Source organism: Kryptolebias marmoratus, linkage group LG10 (genome assembly GCF_001649575.2).
Source record: "Kryptolebias marmoratus isolate JLee-2015 linkage group LG10, ASM164957v2, whole genome shotgun sequence".
NCBI classification, from domain to species: Eukaryota; Metazoa; Chordata; class Actinopteri; order Cyprinodontiformes; family Rivulidae; genus Kryptolebias; species Kryptolebias marmoratus.
This window is the reverse complement of record NC_051439.1, coordinates 9596097-9614466: the sequence shown is the minus strand read 5'-3', so window position 1 is coordinate 9614466 and position 18370 is coordinate 9596097. Positions and strand designations below refer to the sequence as shown.

Below are 18370 nucleotides of genomic sequence, written 5' to 3'. Positions count from 1 at the left end.
GTTGACTGGGGATGTCGAAGTAACCATTGTTCCAGCATTCTTTGCATATAACCTCTCTGACTAGGGTTACTTGAGTAGTAGCATTCCAACAGATCCATGTTTTCACCTCTCATCCATTTCCTCCGTCTTGTTCCAGTAGCCAATTTTTCATCAGGGTGCTCTGGTTCCCCAGCACCTGACGCAGACCTTGTTTGGCTGGGTGACGTCTGAGCCGGCATGTGATTCATATTTATCTCTCTCATGGTATGAGGTAGGCAGTAACTCAAAGGGTCTTGCCTAAGGACCCAGACTGTATAGCTCAATTTCACTGTTGTATCTTATATACAACATATATATATATATATATCTCAAAACACTTCCAACCTGTCCAGGGTGTATACCGTGTCTCACACAGTGACTGCTGGAGATAGGCACCAGCTCCTCCGTCGACCCAGAAAAGAAAGGCAGGTAAAGAAAATGGATGGATGGATGGATGGTTGGATGGCATATATTAAAACTCAAATAAAGTTAAACCTTTTTGTGAGAAGGTGATCATTTGGCTCACATTTAGTGTTTTTTTTTTTTTTTTGCAAGATGTTTTAGAGATAATAAAGCAGAGGTGTGGGCTGTTGCGCTGACATCAGGCAAGTTAGTGAGGAGAGCAGAACAGAGGCTGGGTGCCTCTGAGCATGCAGTTAACACAACAAAGCCAACAGACTGGTCTGAAAAACCAGGCCAAATTCCTGCCCTGTAGGACCTGGCTTAAAGGGTGAGCTGAAACTTTGAAATAGCGGGACAAGATGAAATGAGCGCAAGAGAAGGGGGTGGTGGTGGTGGTGGAGCTGGTGCTGGTAGGGGGTGGAATTAAGAAGATAGGAGACAAGAGCAGAAGGCCTAGCAGTAAAGGAGAAAATGCTACTGGGGTGGCTGACTGTAGATTGAGAAATTGATGAAAAGTATTCTCACTATGTGGATGGAAAGTCCTCTAGAATGTAGAGGAGCATCAATGTAATGGTATCAACAACAACAAAAACCACAAAAATCTTCATGTGATGATCAAATAAGGACATCCCTGCAGTTGCAAGTCATAAATAAGACAACCTGCTAGATGTAACTGTTGCAAATTCTGACAGATCTATTGCTTATCTTCAGTTCCCATTTATTTAAAAATCTTTTCCAGATTTCTATGCAGATAATGAATGCAGTTTTACTTTCATTATTGGATAAAGGTGATATATTTTCACTTCGTTATGCATGATTGAATTTGGGGGGAAGAAATCCAGTAAACATCTCTCCTTTCTGCTGGTCAATTGTTATGTCTGGAGGTGCATTGGGATTGTGTGGGAGTGATTGCTATTTAGCCTCATGGAGATTGGTACAATCAGATCCCTGTATCTTTCACATCCTCCAGGGCTCCTTCCTCACCCTCTCTCCATTCACCCCTCCTTCCTTCCGACTCCCACTTTACTCTTGCTGTAGCTTGGCAAGCAAGCAGAGCATTTATGCCATAGAGCCTCCCTACAACCTTGCACTGTCTCCAGTGAACATAAATTAATGGTGTAGAGCAAACAGGCTGCTGGCTGGAATCCAGAAGCTGGCTTCAGGAGCCCAGCCAGTGATTGTTGTGGGAAGGGGGGGTGGGGGGTGGCGTGGTAGCAACTGCAGGAGTAGTACTGATGCACTGCCAAACAGCCTACCAGCCAGCCAGCCAGTCAGAGAGGCAGACAGACAGACTGGGGGCCCTTTTGCTCCATAATAGATGCTGTAAGCCTCGCCGGTCCGCCTTGTATTTGCAATCATCACTTTTTTTTACAGTCAGAGGGCAGTCCGCTGAGAGTCCTTACTTAGTGTGGAAGCTTTGGTGCTCGAAGTGGGAGAGACAGTGGTAAGTGCAGTGGTATGTTCTGAATGCAGAAAGTTCGAGGTGTAGATGTAAATGTACCTTCATTTACTGTTATCAGGGATTGGCATGCGGTGCGTGCAGTTTGTTGCTTGACATCATGTGAGCTCTGTTTATAATCTCTGCGTGTGTGTGTGTGTGTGTGTGCACAATTGGCGAGCACGCAGTAAGGTTGAGTCATGAAGCATTCTCGCTTGTTGTCAGGAAGCAGTGTGGTTTCCAGCAAAATAAAACAAAAACAAAAACCCAGACTGGCAGTCAAAAGCTGCACAAAAAGGGTGAGAATGCAACACAGTTCACTGCAAAAGGAAAAAAAAAAAAGTTGAACCAAGTCAAAAAATTAAATGTAAATGAAGCTGTGAATCAAAGGGAATAGCAGTGTTTCTGCAGGCTTAAATCATGCTCAGATCCACTGCCACAATCCTGCTAAAAGTACCAGGGTAAGGTGATGATGGATTCAAAAAATTCAACTAGATTTATTTGACATATCATTTGATCTTTCATTAATGCTGATATGCATTCAATCTCATTGTCATTTGTCAAAGAAGCCAATTGTAATATTATTAACAATGGCAACTTGATATTTAAAATGTGCCAATCTTACCCCTGCTCAGTGTAGAATCCATATTAAAATGTCACTCCTTTGGTTGATTGCATTTATTTCTGACAGTGAATATTATTATTTTCTTCCACTTACTTTGATTAAAAACAAATATGATTCCAATCAATGTGAGGAAGACATGAGAGGAAAAAAAAACATTTAGGACACAAAAGGCACAATATATTGTAGCTTATCATTGATGACAAAACAAAAAGGCATTATTTTGAATTAATTTATAGCATTACGTTTGTTTAATTTAAAAAATGAACAAACACTTCAACTGGATGAAAAAATACAGAGGCAGATTATCTAAAATCCCTATCCAACAGACAAAATAACTGGAGTCTAATCATACCGGTCATCCTTAGCAAATCCTTTGTGTTGCCATGGGGCTGAAGGTAAACAGCCAATGGCCTGTGATTTCCTGGGAGTCATTAGCATTGAATAGGTTTGCAAGCCACTGCAACCTTGTGACCTGGCTCCATAACTCATGTCACACACTGATGATGTAATTAATCAATGGGGTCTACCAGCGGCTCATGCAAGGGGCTGCAGGTTCAGTGGGTGGAGTGGAAGCATCAGAGCTAGGAAAGTGGTGGGGGTTGCATGGAGCAGTGGGGATAATGATCAGGCTGTGGGATTTGATGACGGCTGCAAATAGGTGTCAGGAGAGTACCAAAGTGATATATAGCAAACTGGGTGTTGAATGAGTAGATAGAAGTCAGCGTGGGTGAAAGGTGTGGTGTGAAGTAAGAGTGGTCCAGCAGTGGTTATTATGTGTGTTGTGGTGAAATGCCAAGCTGGGCTCAGAGGGAGTTTTAAGGACCATACCCAGCAGATGATAGAGCTACCTCAGCTAGTAATGTTCAGCAACCACAGGAGCTATTACAGCTCGAGTTATCAGAGAGCACAGAGCACATCAAAGCCTGTAATTTAGCCTGCAGTTGGTCACCCATACAAATATGCGGACACAGCTCGATTCTTGATAACTGGCAGAGTGTGATCCAATAAAGTACTTGTCTATGGTTGTTTCAATCTATGGCTGATTTATCCCAAGTCAGAACCAGACATGTGTACATGAGGGTTTTGTGCATTTAGCTGTTAAAATGTAATAATGAAGTTGTCACAACTGAAGAGTTAGAGAAAATGCCTCCAATTTTGAGACTGTTTTACATTTTGCTCTTGTAAGGACATTGGCCTTGAGCTTGTATGGGAGGTACTTATCCTGAACATGTTGAGGGAATCCAAAGCTAGAGTGGAGGTTATCAATACCATCTTTGTTCCTGCAGTGTGTTTGTGTTTCATTCATTAAATAAGCATGTCATAGTGTCTCCTGAGAACAGAGCACAACCTCTCCAGGAGAGAACACATCAGAGGAGTCTTTGTGGTTTTAGTTGGATATTTCTTTAAGTGTGCATTTCACCTTTTCTTTTATTAAGACCAATTTATTTTTTTTTTATTGTCTGGTTATTATGTGTGTTTTTGTTGTTGTTACTGTGGCGATTAACATTAAGAGGTTACTCAGAGGTCTAAATAGTCATTCTCCAATTTCACGGTTGCTGCAGCTTCGTAACAGGCCCATCAAGTCAACTTTCTTCTTGTGCCTTTGTGTGTGTGTATGTTTAAATTGCCATCATGCACCCTTTTCTGTAGCTGAGCCTTCACATCGCCATGCTTAAGGGAAAGTTACCACAATGTAAATTTTGTGTGGGTGGGCTGCAACCTTAACCATAACGTATATGTGTTGGAGCAAGAAGGTCAGCAAGAATGGCAACACAGAGAGTGGAGGGTAGATGAAGAGGATTTCGTAGGAAAGGTTTTGTAGAGTTCATTTGTGCATGTTTAAATGGGTTTATAATTGTTTGTGTGCATACTTGGTTGTGCATATGCAAAAATCTATGCAAGACTTAAGATTGGAGAATGGCTCTATCATCTGACATCAGGAGAATGAGTGGGTTAATGGGAGAGGGCTGGACAAAATAGGATTTTTTTTCCTTTTTTTGGTGTCGTATCTATGCGGTCAGTGTAAATCTCCTTACTCAGGGGTTTTTGTGTGCAAGGGGGCTTTAACGTCCCCACTCTCCTTGATGAGACATCTTTCTTGTTTGTTCAAACCATTCATTACGTGGTGGCTGCTGGACGAGCCGTGCCGCTGGCCGGCGTATTTATCACCAGGCTAGAGCGCGCTCTGGCTGACAGTAGGCGATTGATGACCGGGTCTGAGCCTGAGAGGCCGAGGAAGCCTTAATACAATGTAAATGACCCACTCCCCATTTCCAATCTAGGCTGCTCCTACACCATCCTTACCTTAGAGTCTGTATGTTTGTGTGCAGGTCTCTGTAGCATGTGTGTGTTAAAAACAGAGTAGGAGGGACTGTTTGCTTTGGTATATTTGCAAGTGTGTTTAGATGGTGACCAAGGTCATGTAAAAACACAAAGGAAAAGGGAGGAAAAGAGGGTTGCACTCTTATTACATGTCGCTGTCAAGAGGATGTGGACTAATACTGTAACATAATCACCTGCTGCCAAAGGCAAAAGAGCGCTAATGTTTTTGTCCATGTGTTTGTCTGTAGAGTTAGCAAAATATTTCCTGAACCACAGAACAGATTTTAATGATGTTCTCAGAAATTAATCATCAGATTGACATCATCAGTTGATTAACCTTTAGTTCCAACCTAATTCAAGATGGCTATCACAGCCAGCTGACCTTTGAAAACACAAAAATGGATATAGCCTGGCCAATATGACAGATATTGAGCTAAAGATGTGTGTGGGAGTAGCTGAGCATCATCCTCAACACATAATTTGAGCACTACACTTTGCCAACATCTTTTTTTAACACCTTGGCATTGGTTGTTGGAGTCAACCTTGTTTGTCCGTTAGCAAAATATCTCATAAACCACTGAACAAATTTTAATAAAACTCTCAGAAAGTAACTGGCTGTACACCTAATGCTGATTAACTGTTGAAGTCAACCTAGTTTAAGATGGCTATTATGCAAAAATGGTTATACGTCAGTGATTTTTACAGATATTAAGGTAAAATTTGGTGTGGTAGGAGCTGACAATCATTAATAAGTCAAACAGGCGCTTACAAATCATGCAAGACCACACAAGATAAAATCATGTTATTTTGAAGATTTCTCATTTGTAAGGTGATTTTAGCTTAAAACTTGTGAGCGATATCCATTCCTTCAAGAAATCCTATGTTTTTTATTTTTATAAGTTCCTCTAAACAGTGCCATCTCTTGAGCACCTTAACACTCTTTCATTCATGCATGCACATACACACCCCCTCAGTTATTCTGTCTATGTAAGCCAAGGAAATGTCAGCACCTGGCAATCAGAAAATGTTTTTCTATACAACCATTATCATTGTTCCTTTGTTAATGATTTTAGCATATTAAAGGGGACTGTGTACACAAGTACGGATCAGATTAATCCTCCTCTGTAGCGGGGCCTCATTATTTGTCCAATCTTAGTCTTGTTTGTTATTAATTGTGCACATTCCTCAAACCATTTTTTCATCTATCCTTTAATTAAAACATTTAAACGAGCATGGCTACCTGGAAGAAGAAATCCTCCTGCCTGCTGATATAAATTCTCACTTACATCAATTATTTCAGCAGCAAATGAGAAAATGCTTCTTGAGCAACTGTTATCATTTCATGTTCAAATTGGATTCAATTAGCACAAGCCAGTCGAGCATTACCAGCTACGGATTTTGCTCTCTTGATGAGTGTGAGGAGGGAAATGACAAAGCAGAAGTTTTGACGGTGGGAGGGGGTTTCTTGTAGAGAGGAATGTCTGTCAATGGCGCTTGAAACCATCTGAAAATAGGAAAGGATTTAAATGTCACCTTTAAAAAAAGAATTTTTACTCTGATTTGATTTGCAAGTGTCATGCTTTTGAATGTGTCTTATACCTCTGTGTGCATTTCTGTTTGCACATGCTTTTGTGTGTGCGTAAGTCCGCGTGCGTGCATGCTCTCTGTTTAGAGCGCCTGAATGAAACACATAGTGTCTCATTTGTTTCGTTTGCGTGCGCCCCGACTCCTAATCTGGCCCTTAAAGACATCTGTCACCAGCGATCACTGTTGTTTTGTCATGCTTCATAGCAGGCCCAGAGGGAGCAAGGCAGCCCAAGGTCTGCCATTTATATCAACCAATGTTTTTTAGATTGGACCTGACACAAATAGTCTCATTGCAGCCGCTTGTTGGAGAATTCCATTTTCAGGTAAAAATCTTGGCAAAGCTGGAGAGGGGATTTCACAGTATTCTGTTCTTTTGGCGTTAGCTTGTATTCAGCTGCTGTCTATGAAAGAGCCACCACCAGGATGCATGTCAGACATTCAAGGAAAGAGAAATGTATTCACTGCAAATCTGCACCCACTCATTTTGTTCCCTAGCATTATAAAAGGATATCTGTGCTAGGCCTCCTGGAAAGTCTTGTCAACGTGTGTTCATGAGTGTCTTTTTTTGTTGTTGCTTTTATTTTCCTTGGCTGATTGCTTATGATCGGCATGTACGCTATATGGTTTGTGCGTAGGCAGGCAAAGGATTAGGTATGAGGTTATCACGGTTGACAGTTTTGACAAACTTGTTTGGCCAGTTCTGACTAGTTCAGCACAAAAGTTTATGTGTTACTGTGTGTGTGTCTGTGTGTGAGAGGGCAAACATTTGCAAGTGGTGAACATCTATACTGTGCAAAGTGGAGGCAGGGTTGGGTAGAGGTCACAAGAAGGTCCAGCTATAAGTTGCACAATGCATCAAACACAAAAATGTATAGAAAACAAAGTCCTTGAATTCCTGAATGAAATGTATATCGCCCACTGCCCTCATGTTTGTGTTTTAGACTTAGATCATCTCATGCTGAGATATGACAGACTTGTAGTTATTTTGGTCAAACCTTAAAAATAACCTAATTCAAAATTGCAAGCTGTCGAGTCACACTCAGCTTATGTGTTGTGAATGACTCTCAGCTACTCCAACATCAGATTTGAGCTTAATATCTCTAAGATTGACTGAATTATAGCCATTTTTGTGTTGGTTAATTTTTGTGTTCAGTTGTAGTTGTTTTATGAAAATCTGTTCAGTGGTCTATGAGATAATTTGCTAACAGACAAACATGGCAACTCCAATAGTCAATGCTAAAGTTTTAGGCAAAGATCTTGCATAATGAGTAGCACTTAGGGTATGTGTTGTAAAAGACTGTCAGCTACAACGACACCATAGTTTAACCCAATATCTGTAAAACTGCCTGAATTATACCCATTTTTGTGTTTTCTAAGGTCAGTTGGCCATGGTAGCCATTTTGAACTGAATTGGCTCCAAATGTTAATCAACTGTAGTAGTGCATCCAAAGATAATTTCTTTAAAGTTTTAATAGACAAAGTTTTCAGTGATTTTTATAAGATATTTTGCCAACAGACAGAGTTGACTTCAAAGAATTAATGATAAAATTTAAACAAAGATATTGCACAATCTCTTAGTCCTTAGAATATGTATTGGGGAATAGTCTCAGCTATTATAACACAAAATGTTAGGTCAATATTTGCAAATTTAACCAAATTCTAAACATGTTTTAGGGTCAGTTGGCTATGGCAGCCATCTTGACTTGGGTTGACTCTAAAATGTATTCAATTGTAAATGTACATCCCATGATTACTTTCTGCAAGTTCCATTAAAACCTGTGGAGTGGTTCATGAAATATTTTGCCAACAGTCACACAAACAAAACATTATCGTCCACCTTCACCTTTTGGCAGCGGGTGCTAAGAAAGCAATATGCTGCAACTGTGTATTTGCATTCTCTCGTGAGTGTTTACAGAAATATTTGCTAGTCTTTTAATCAAAGATGTTCATGTGTGTTTTTTTTTTTCTTTTTTCTCTGTTTGCTCTTGCAGCACCCCTACCCCTCTGAAGAGCAGAAGAAGCAGCTAGCCCAAGACACAGGCCTCACCATCTTACAAGTAAACAACTGGTGAGTCAAGATTTCTGCTTGCCCTATCTCCACCACCAGCATCGCTCTGGCTTTTATTTTCAAAAGCCTTAGTCTCCCCTCTACCCACCAGCCATGACGGCTAATGCTCCTAAAGTGTGAAAACCATTTATGTACATCATATATAGACACAGAAGGGTGCACATGTACACATACACACAGAAAACCTTTGTAACGTTATTATTTTTAAGCTACCGGGGATGTACCAGTGTTATCGGTACAGTGTTAGCAGCTAAGTCGGTGATCTTTGTGGTCTGATGCATATGTATTCGGTGGGATATATTTAAGGTAGCAGACAGAGATCATAAGCTACCCCTACAGCCCCCACACCCAACCCATCCCCTTCATCCAAAACCATACCTAGCACTGCCACTGGTGCCCCCACAACCGGCAAAAAAACTACCTTCCACCCCCTTCTCGTTTTACTCCGGCTATATGGTGGATTAAGGTTTTGGTGGCCTGGCCAGCAGGGCCTTTGTAGATGGCTTAGCACATAACTGGGGGTGGTGGATTAAATAAAATGATCACAGAAGCAAAGAAATGATACAGGAATTACTTATCAAAATACTAGCCCAGGTTTTATCTGGGGCTTAATTTTGTTCAGTACATTCTCAGGGTGATGTTCAGATTAATTGAACTGACAGCTTCCTTTCAAAATTCCGGGAAGGTATTTGCACGGATTTCAGGTCTTACACAAACTTAATTATATGGAACCCCATTTTATCATTCTAATTCCATGTAGCGGGGGTTCTATTTACAAATGACAAGTCTGTGCCTTTTATTCACAGCTTTCCTTAATATATTTATCAAAGCGGGTTCATTTACAAAGTGCTCTATCTGTTGGATACAGGCAGGCCGACATTAACGAAGCTTTTAGGTTTATCAGACTCGCAGCCTGACAAGCCACCCGAGGGTCAATTGATTTTTTGCTTCTGTGATTCATTTTTTTTTCTCTCATTTTTCCCGACTCACAATGAGAAACATGCCTGGAGAATTAGCTGGGTTTGTCTGCCTTATCTATCAGCCCCCTCCCTCAACCGACCTCCCCCACCACTGCAACCTAAAATGCTCTGTCTCTCCAACACACCCCTTTGCTTTATTCGCTTATAGCCAAGGGAAGTCAAGCTACTTAAATTGGCCACAGGAACTGTTGTTATCAGACTTTAATGCACCCTACAGTGTGGATAGCATTTCAATTACACCAGTAACCAAAGATTAGCCCCCGCTTTGCCTGTTTCATGCCTCATGCCACGTTGTGCACCTTACCTACAGGAGCAGAAAATTGAGTTGCCTTGCCTATGTCATGGTGATTAATGCAAAAATACTCAGCTAACCTGGGAGGGGAGAGAAAGAGGAACAGATAGAGACGTAGATAGATATAGAAGGATTGTCTGTCTTATCACTGGCCATGAAATCCAAGTCTCAGATTCATTTAGTCCGAAAGCATCTTGCACTGTGCCACATCCTCGTGAGATATGTCTCTACGTACATTTGCACATAAAAATAGATGGCCATTGAGCCAAGTATTAATGTCGCACCAGCTGTGTTAATAAAAACACAACGGGAATCAAATTGCACAAATAAATTAAAGAGGAGGCTGAAGAGGCTTAGGCTCTGCAAGTCTATCTGTGCTAAACTCTGGCTGTTGTCAACACAGGATGCTTCCACATTACTAGCTGGGTAACAGTGAAGAGGATATGAGCAGATAAAGCTTTCCATTTTACCCTTTCAAGGCTAGAAAGTTACAGTAAAAATTTGCCTTTTTTCTTTTTCGTATCTGGTTCATAATGCAGTCCATACTAGTATCACAATATATATATATATATGTATGTATAAACCTGTTTAAAAAAGAAAGCAGTTCTTCAAATGTCTGGCTGGCCCCTTGCATTGTTCTATGGTCCCTTTGATGCTGCAATATTACCGGGCAAAAAGTGACAGAGAGAGACAGAGACAGACGAAGAGAGAGATAGTCGAAGAGGATGAAGGGGGGGGGGACGGCCATCGTCTTCGGTTTCCAGAGCTCTCCCTTGGGGAAAGGATGTGCTGAATCAGGGCTTTGTCCGCAGGCACAATCGCAGCCCAAGGAGGGCACAACGGTGCTCTGTGTGATAGTCAATAGACAGTACATCTCACTCTCTCCCCTTTGGCCTCGTTCAACCTCCTTCAGAACCTTACCCTGACTTTACCTGCAGCTCACCTGTACACACAGAAAACAAAACTCAGATGGTTTAAAACCTTTTGTCTGAGTACCACTGACACACTCCACCTGCTTCTGTATCTAGTGTATATCATTAGCTAACGGCCTCACCTGCTTGTCGCCCACACCCCATTAGCTGTCCAGTATTAATAAAGAGCAAAGGAAGAGGTGAAAGTCCACAAATTCACTGCGCTGGTGCTGTGCAGATGAGAAGTACTTGATTATTCTGTTATTACGGATCTAAAAGTGTGTTTGTGTACATGCGGAGGTATTATGTGACACCACTGGATAGCATGGTGGGGCTTTTTTGTGTCACATTTGAGACAACGGGCGTTACGCTAACAGATTCGGGGTGTGGTCTGATATGTTATTGCATTTGTTTAAGATTGCAGGAAAAGGTGAGGGCCATGTCACCCACGGCATTGTGGGATAGTAAAGTAGGTGAAACGGCAGACTCAGGTGTCTGTACTCTAAAGCATTTACAGTTTACAGTATCTTGCCGCGTATTTGCCTGTCTCAGCAGCTCCTGGTGTCCTGCTATCAGTCTGCGCTAAATGGAGCTTGACCGAATACTTTAATGTCTCAGAGTCGGACCCAGCATGATGTACCCTCACTCACTGCCATAAACCCACACACACACATTAACTATCCTGCTGGTATTTACCACTGTAGCCATGCTAATACACACAAAACACACACACAATGGTTTTTACATGAGTAAGCATATGACTAAAAAAGACAGCATTTAAAAAGAAGAAGAAGAAGAAGAAGGAAATCATCCCATTTTTATTTCCTAATATCAGAGACAATCATTTCCATGTCAAAGCAAGTCAGAGAACGAACATGTCAGTTCTTGGCATCTATGATGACTGAGTGTTATGCCACTGGTGCACTAATAACAATAAAGAGGGCACTAAGCCACACTCTATTTTTACTTCTCTGCCTCTTCACTACAGCCCAGGGGGGACTCTACACACACAAACACACACACACATGCACGCACGAGGGAGAGGCTCTAATTAGCAGCAGAAAGGAATACAATGAGTGAGTTATTAAGACATAGGGGCGGATCGCAGCCAACCTTTGCCCCCTGTCAGAGCACAGGTCACATGATAAGGGAAGGATATTCGCCAGACAACGGCGCCAAGCAGCCTGTGCCCGTTGAGGAGATGAAATAGGCTCAATCTCTGAGCCTATCAAGGCAGGGCATGGTGCACTGATTGTTTTTTCTCTTTATTTTACATATTTATCAACAGAAGCTCCACCTTAACCAGCCCTCACCATGTCACCTTGTTTTAAAATGCATTACAAATTTCTGCATTCAGTTAATAGCCAAAAGACAGACATCTTTAGTCACTGCCTTTTTAATATAGCCCATTTATGTAGCTATTTCCCAGATTGTGCGCTGCGCCTTAGCACAGCTTGTACATAAACTGATCGCTCTAAACTTCCTACCCTTTAACTCTCTCCACAGCAGGTTTCCCATCACCATTCAGATCCTCTCTTTTCCTCTCTAATCTACTTCCTCGGATCCCTTTAGATTTCCTCAGTTTAAATCTCCTAACAGGTTTGTAGAAGCTGTGCTGCAGATTCACACACAAAATATTAATGATGGAGCACATTTGTTTGCAGTATGTGAGAAGAAAACAGAGCAAGAAGCAGTCAAATTTGTTCCTCCACTTAGAAAAATATTTTCCACTCTCTTTCTGTGTCCAATGAGACACTTAGGAACACTTGCTTTTATGATTTTTTAATGATTTTTTTTTATGATTCTCTGGGTTGGCAGTCGAGCTGATTATGAAATGCAAAACAATAACTAATATTTTCCAAATGAAACATAACAGCATGAAGCTGGCCTGTTTTTTTTTTCTCTCCATATTCTTTAAAAGTATTTAAAAATCCTGAATTTCACACAGAGGCTTTTGAGGGCCTTTCATCACTCCAAGCTTTCTACATTTCTGCTTGTTACCCAGTTTTCCTTTCTGGTGACTGAAGTTGTTGGTTATCTATCTAACTTTGACCCAGATGGAAATGTCATGCCTTTTTTTGGCTCCAATCAGGGACTCCCAGAAGCGGCCATCTCATGCCCCTGGCTTTCTAAATATACAGCTGGAGTGTGTGAGGTTGTGACTGTGTGTGTGTGTCTCTGGTGTGCAAGAATTAGTGTATATGTGCGTTAAAAAAAGACTATCCAGGCTCTGCCAACTTAGGCATCATGATCCCTCTCATTTAGGGACCGCTAATTGGCAGTTAATTAGCAGAATTGACTCTCCCAAGTGCTTGCCCCCCTACGATCACCCTCAACCTGCTACGTTCATTTGATCTGGCTGCTTTCTTGATGCTGTAATAATAATCCCTTTTTATCAGTTTTGGATGAGGAAACTAATTTGGAAAAACATATTCTCATTATTGGCAGAGCAGAATAGAACAGACTCCCTGTTGTAGCAGGTTTCATTTTGTTATTTCATTTTGCTCAGCAGTTGTCATGGATCCAAATAAACGCTCACAGCAGAATCCAGACACATGCTTTACTCACAGGGTAAGCCATGGGAGCCTTAAACAGCTGATGCTAATGTGCGCCACTGTGTTTATGTCTGCTCCGAGTATACAGCATGTGTTGCGTGTGAGTACAGGAGCCTTGTTGAAATTTTCAGTGTAATTAACAGGGCCCACTCTCACTTTATCGGGCACCAGAGGCACATTGGGTCATACCGTGGCGTGGACACCCACCAAGGCTATAGTGCAGCCTAATGCCCACCTCTCTATGAACATACACAGCTATGAAAAACAGGTGGTGCTCTAATAGAGCTGGCAATGTTGACTGATTGTGCGCAAAAAATGAACTCCTTTTTACTTGTTTTCCCATTACAAGTTCAAGTCTCTCCAAGGCTGTGGAATTCTCCCAGCTAAGACGGCATGCAAGGAGAACGAAGCTAGACGAGCCAAGATACAGAGGCGAAGGGCTAAAAGAGGCATTACAGAGAAAGCATTAGAGAGAGACGGAGCGAGATGGAAGGAGGGAGGTCTTTGTACTTCTCTGCTCCTTTTGGCTCTTTTATTCCTCAATGGCTTGGTTTTATTGGTGGGTCATTTAATAACAAGGGCTCCACGTTTGAAATGAAGTCGAGCTGCGTTTGCGTGGGCAGGCCTCCTTTTTTTATTTTAAGATGGTAATTTCTCGTACTCGGGGTGAGAACTGGAGAAAGATCGAGAGAATACACCAGAGAGAGTGAGGAGAGCAAGAGGGTGAGAATGTGGGAGAGGGAGAATTCAAAGAGAATACAAGGAGGGAAAGTAGGTTAATTTATTTCATTTGTAAGAGGAGAGAAAAAAAAACTTAAAAAGAAAAAAAAAGTTAGTGATAGTGAGAAGTGTTGGGATTTTATTTTCATGAACAAGCAGCTTAATGCACACGGGCAGCCTCAGTAAGCCTGCTAGAATCTCCCTGTGCCTCAGGCCATCTGTGAGCAGAATAGCAATTTTATTACTTTGTCATTAAACCAATTTCACAGCAGTATTGTTTGTTAATGAGCAGCCGCAAACGAGCGAAGATGTCACGTACTAGAATAGCAGCAAGATTTGTGACCCCAACTCTCCTCTATCTCATTCTCTCAACCTGTGCCTCATTCTTATTCCTCTGCTCTTTCTGCCATCACTTTTTTCCCTAACATCCTCGCTGTCATCCTCATCGTCTCTCCACCATCCTCCCATCTTCCACATCCACCCCCCACACACACACTATAGAGGTCCTTGGCCCATAAAGGGGGAAACTGCTGAAAGATAAAATGCAAAGTCTATACAGTCAAGTCTATATTTATGAGGTTCCATTTGCCTTTAGAGCTCATTCGTTCGGATGGTTTGTCTGCAGGTTTTGGAAAGCCTGGCACATTATCCTGTTGGTTTTTAGCTTTAAAAGTGAATCTGGATCCAAACAGCAAATACTAACAGAGAGTCTAAGCACCTAAATGGGTATATCTGATGTTTGGGTTGCATGCCAGATGAAGTCATCTATCAATTGTGTATTTGACTGTATTTGGTGAAGCTGTCACACGGTTTTTAGGAAATGTCTCAGCACTTTTTCGAAAGTCACGCACTTCAGCTGCTGTGAAGCTTTACGGCTCCTCACTTTGTTTATGTTTTTTCTCTGGAGGTCAGTTAGCACAGGTTCTTTTATTTTGTGGTTTATGACTGAGAGAAGAGCTGTGACAAAGAGAGAGAGAAAGAGAGAATTAAACTGAGGCCCCGGAGGATCAGACAACCTGACAGAGTAGATTTGGAATAATTAGTTTTATCTGCTGAGAGAGATAGCCAGAGGATCTATGTGTTATCCACAGGTTGTTGCTACGTGTGCTGCTGCAGTGATGTGTATGAGATGCCTGGATGCTGTGTATGTGTTTGGGAGGAGGCCTGGGTTTTGGAGGACTAACAGGGATAAAGGTGACCAGGTGTAACAGAATGGCCTTGAGGGTATATGTGTGTGTATTTGTGTGTATTGGAGCCAAAGAGGACAGGAGCTCCTTTTTTTGGCTGAGCTCTTTCAACTCTGTGAACCTCCACAAGGTATTTTCTCTCTGTCCCGGCATGCTCATTCTCTAACTCATTCAATTGCTGTCTGTGTTTCTTTACCTCCTTAAACACTCCACATTCACACCATCAGTGTAATCTAATGCAGTAATGCCATCTTTTCTCTTTGCTTTGTTTGTGTTGTCACATTTAAAATAACCTGCAGTGACCTTGCTCCATCTCTTTTCAAGAAAAGTGAGCGTTTTGGGATATAAAATTGGAAGAGTTATAATCACATCCTTAACAACACTACAGTGTCTTATTATTACCTGTTGTGTGAGTGTTTTCTGGAGCTGTGATTCATGGCCTCATGCCCTCTGTGGCTTTGAAGTGAAGGCCAATAAGCCTATCATGGAAGACTATAAATCAATATAGTCCTTTGTCGGTTCAGGCTATGCTCTATCTCACTTCAGGTCTGCAATAGAAGAGGTATCAGATATTCCGAGAATCTATTTGCAGTTGTCTGTTGATGAGGGATGTTTTCTTCTTTTAAATACAAGAACATTTTAAAATAAAAAGCTGAACCGGGATGAAATGACAGACAATTGTTTCAGGATCGAATTTCAGCTGTTGGGTTCTGCATCTTTTCCTCTTCTCAAATGTGATTAGACAACACAACTGAGACTGCAAACAGACACCAGTAAGCTTCCAGTACCAATCTGTTCTCTATACACAGGTTCTATCCATTCATATGTAGATGTCCGTTTACAAAAATTAGGTAAAAGTAGGCTATGTGAGGCAGAAAAGGGTAGGACAAGCCTCCAAAAACAAGATCCTACCCTTTGGCCAATTTGAAGTTCCAGTGGGTAGTGGGTAACTATTCCACCAGCATCTGAAACACCCTTTCAAGAAGTTAATGCCATCAACTGGCAGTTTTTTTCTTTTAAATAAGCAGATGTCACATAAATGTCCTATATGGTGTAGAACTATCTAGCCGGCAACAGAAATGGACCATTTTTATTTTCTGTCCGTACAAAAATTATTTTTTTTAAAACAATTGGGCTTCCTGTATTTTTAGGCTATCGCACCATTCATACAGAGAATCACACATGACAGTTTGCAGTCTTTAATTCAAGAGTCATGAATCACAGCACAAGCTGAACTGACTATGTCTTTGTTGTGTTTGTTTAAAGCTGTCACATATGAAGGAGGCCGGTCAAAGCTGTTCACAGTCAGTGGTAGAGCTGATCTGAGAGGCAGAGGGCTCGCTTCAGGCCACCAGGCACATCAGAGTCCCTGCGGTCTGTTCCGCAGTGTCACTGCTGTTTCTGCCAGCAGTCTCCTCCACAAACAACTGCTATTTATATCACTGGCCTGCTGCTTGGCTTTTTAGCCCTAAACTCTGCTTCTGATCGTGCCTGCATATGTGTGTGTGTTGCTGTGTGTGGAGACGTATGTGTGTCAGAGTCATTACGTGCAATTGAAACTCAAATTAATAATTCAATATAGAAGTCAGAGGCGAGCTGACAGTGTTTAACCGATGGCTGTCGCGGTCACAAATATGTGCTAGATGCAAATTGAGTCACTCAGAAACACTTTTAAATTGTGTTTGATGAAAACAATCACTCTTATGCCACATTGACAATAATGATAAGATAAAAATATTCACCCGAGATGGCAAATCCTTTTCAAACATCATCACTCGTACACACACAGATCTGTACTTCCCAGTAGTTTGGGTCAAACTGTAGCAGGGCCTAAAGACTGAAATTAAGAAACTCAACATCATATTTAAATGCAACTGAATATCTAAATTTGTGGTTAATAGCATGCCAATATGATAAGGAAAAACAGTAAGAAATGGAGAGCATGTGTGTGTGAATAAAGATAGAGTAATAAATTAGGAACACCTTCTACACTTCAGCTTTTTGGCGTCTGCTAACTCACTTTGCAAGTACATGTGCAGTCCATGCATGCTCACAAATGTATCTAAACATGCTCCACAAGGATATAACTGTTGCTCTTGGCAGGTCCTTTCTTTTTTCTCTTTGAGCTGAACCCATTATAGTCATAAAGGAGGGAAAAGAGAGATGTTTGATATCAAGCAAAGGAAATAGATTGCCCTTATTTCCTGCCTGGCTGCTGAGACGCAGCCACTTGTGTTGCCTAGACGATGCAGGCAATTGACACTCAATTTTGTTTGAAATATCACGCCTCTATCAAGTCATTATCAGCTTCCCCTGGTAATCCACAAAGCCACCCTGTTTGATATCTGACAATAAGGGGGAGTCACAGAGTCACAGAATCTCTCCCTCGATTACCAGGCAAAAGGGCTGAGAATAAAAGGGAGCATAAGATGACAGAGCAGGAGACAAAGAAAGGGTGAAGGAAATAAGAGATGGAAAGATAATGCGAGAGAGATGGAGAGGCTTTAAAAAAAGCCACACATTTGTATGATAGCAGTGAAAAGTGGCTGAAAACTGAGAATATGTCTGCCCTCCCCACACAGACGTACAAAAGTGCCGCTGAGGGGGGCAAAAAAGAGAAAAATCTGGGCAAATGGCGTGGCACACTTCACAACTGAGAAATTGAGGCAATCGCGTAAGAACACCCACTTATCAGAGGAAGGCTGGAATAATGACAGTGCTGGATTCCTTCTTTCCCTCCACTCAGCTCCTCTGTGTGTTACTTGGCTTTTTTTTTCTTTCTCTATCTTGCCGGCCCTGCATGAAAGCAGGAAGCTCCCATCCTCCCATGAAGTGAGAAAACTAACTCATGTGGATTGAGCACCGATGACCTCTGTCATACACTATGTGTTGGAACTTTTGACGGGAGCTAAAATAGACAAAAACCCAGCTGTTGGTCCCTTTGCTCCTGAGCGAGTAGAAAATACCTTTTGTTCACTTATGCAAGTTAATACAGTGTTGCCTTAAGAGAGGTGGTGCAAGAGTAAAAGACTCAAGCTTTGCCAACAAGTGAGTAGTCTGGCTGATATATTTATCAATAATATTTAAAAAAATATATTCCAGAGGAGAGGTGGCAGCCTCTAAGGAAAGAGGTGTTTAGGGTAAATATTAGAGGCCCTTTATGGTAAAAAAGAAAGAAGACCCGACACCATCCTCCTTCCCTACATCAGAAAACAGGTAAAGCCAGGGCAGGTTAGCCATGCTGGGTTTCTACAATAAAGCTTCT

The 18370-nt window shown here is 41.6% G+C and overlaps 1 protein-coding gene across 7 annotated transcripts in view; it reads left to right on the top strand.

The window, feature by feature from the left end:
* meis2a (Meis homeobox 2a) overlaps window positions 1-18370 on the top strand; it is a 77968-nt gene that overhangs the window by 47099 nt on the left and 12499 nt on the right. For all 7 annotated transcript variants that reach the window (XM_017414781.3, XM_017414788.3, XM_017414749.3 and 4 more), the window contains exon 9: window positions 8384-8460. In XM_017414781.3, the coding sequence (XP_017270270.1) occupies window positions 8384-8460 (77 nt within the window). The remainder of the gene's footprint in view (window positions 1-8383; window positions 8461-18370) is intronic.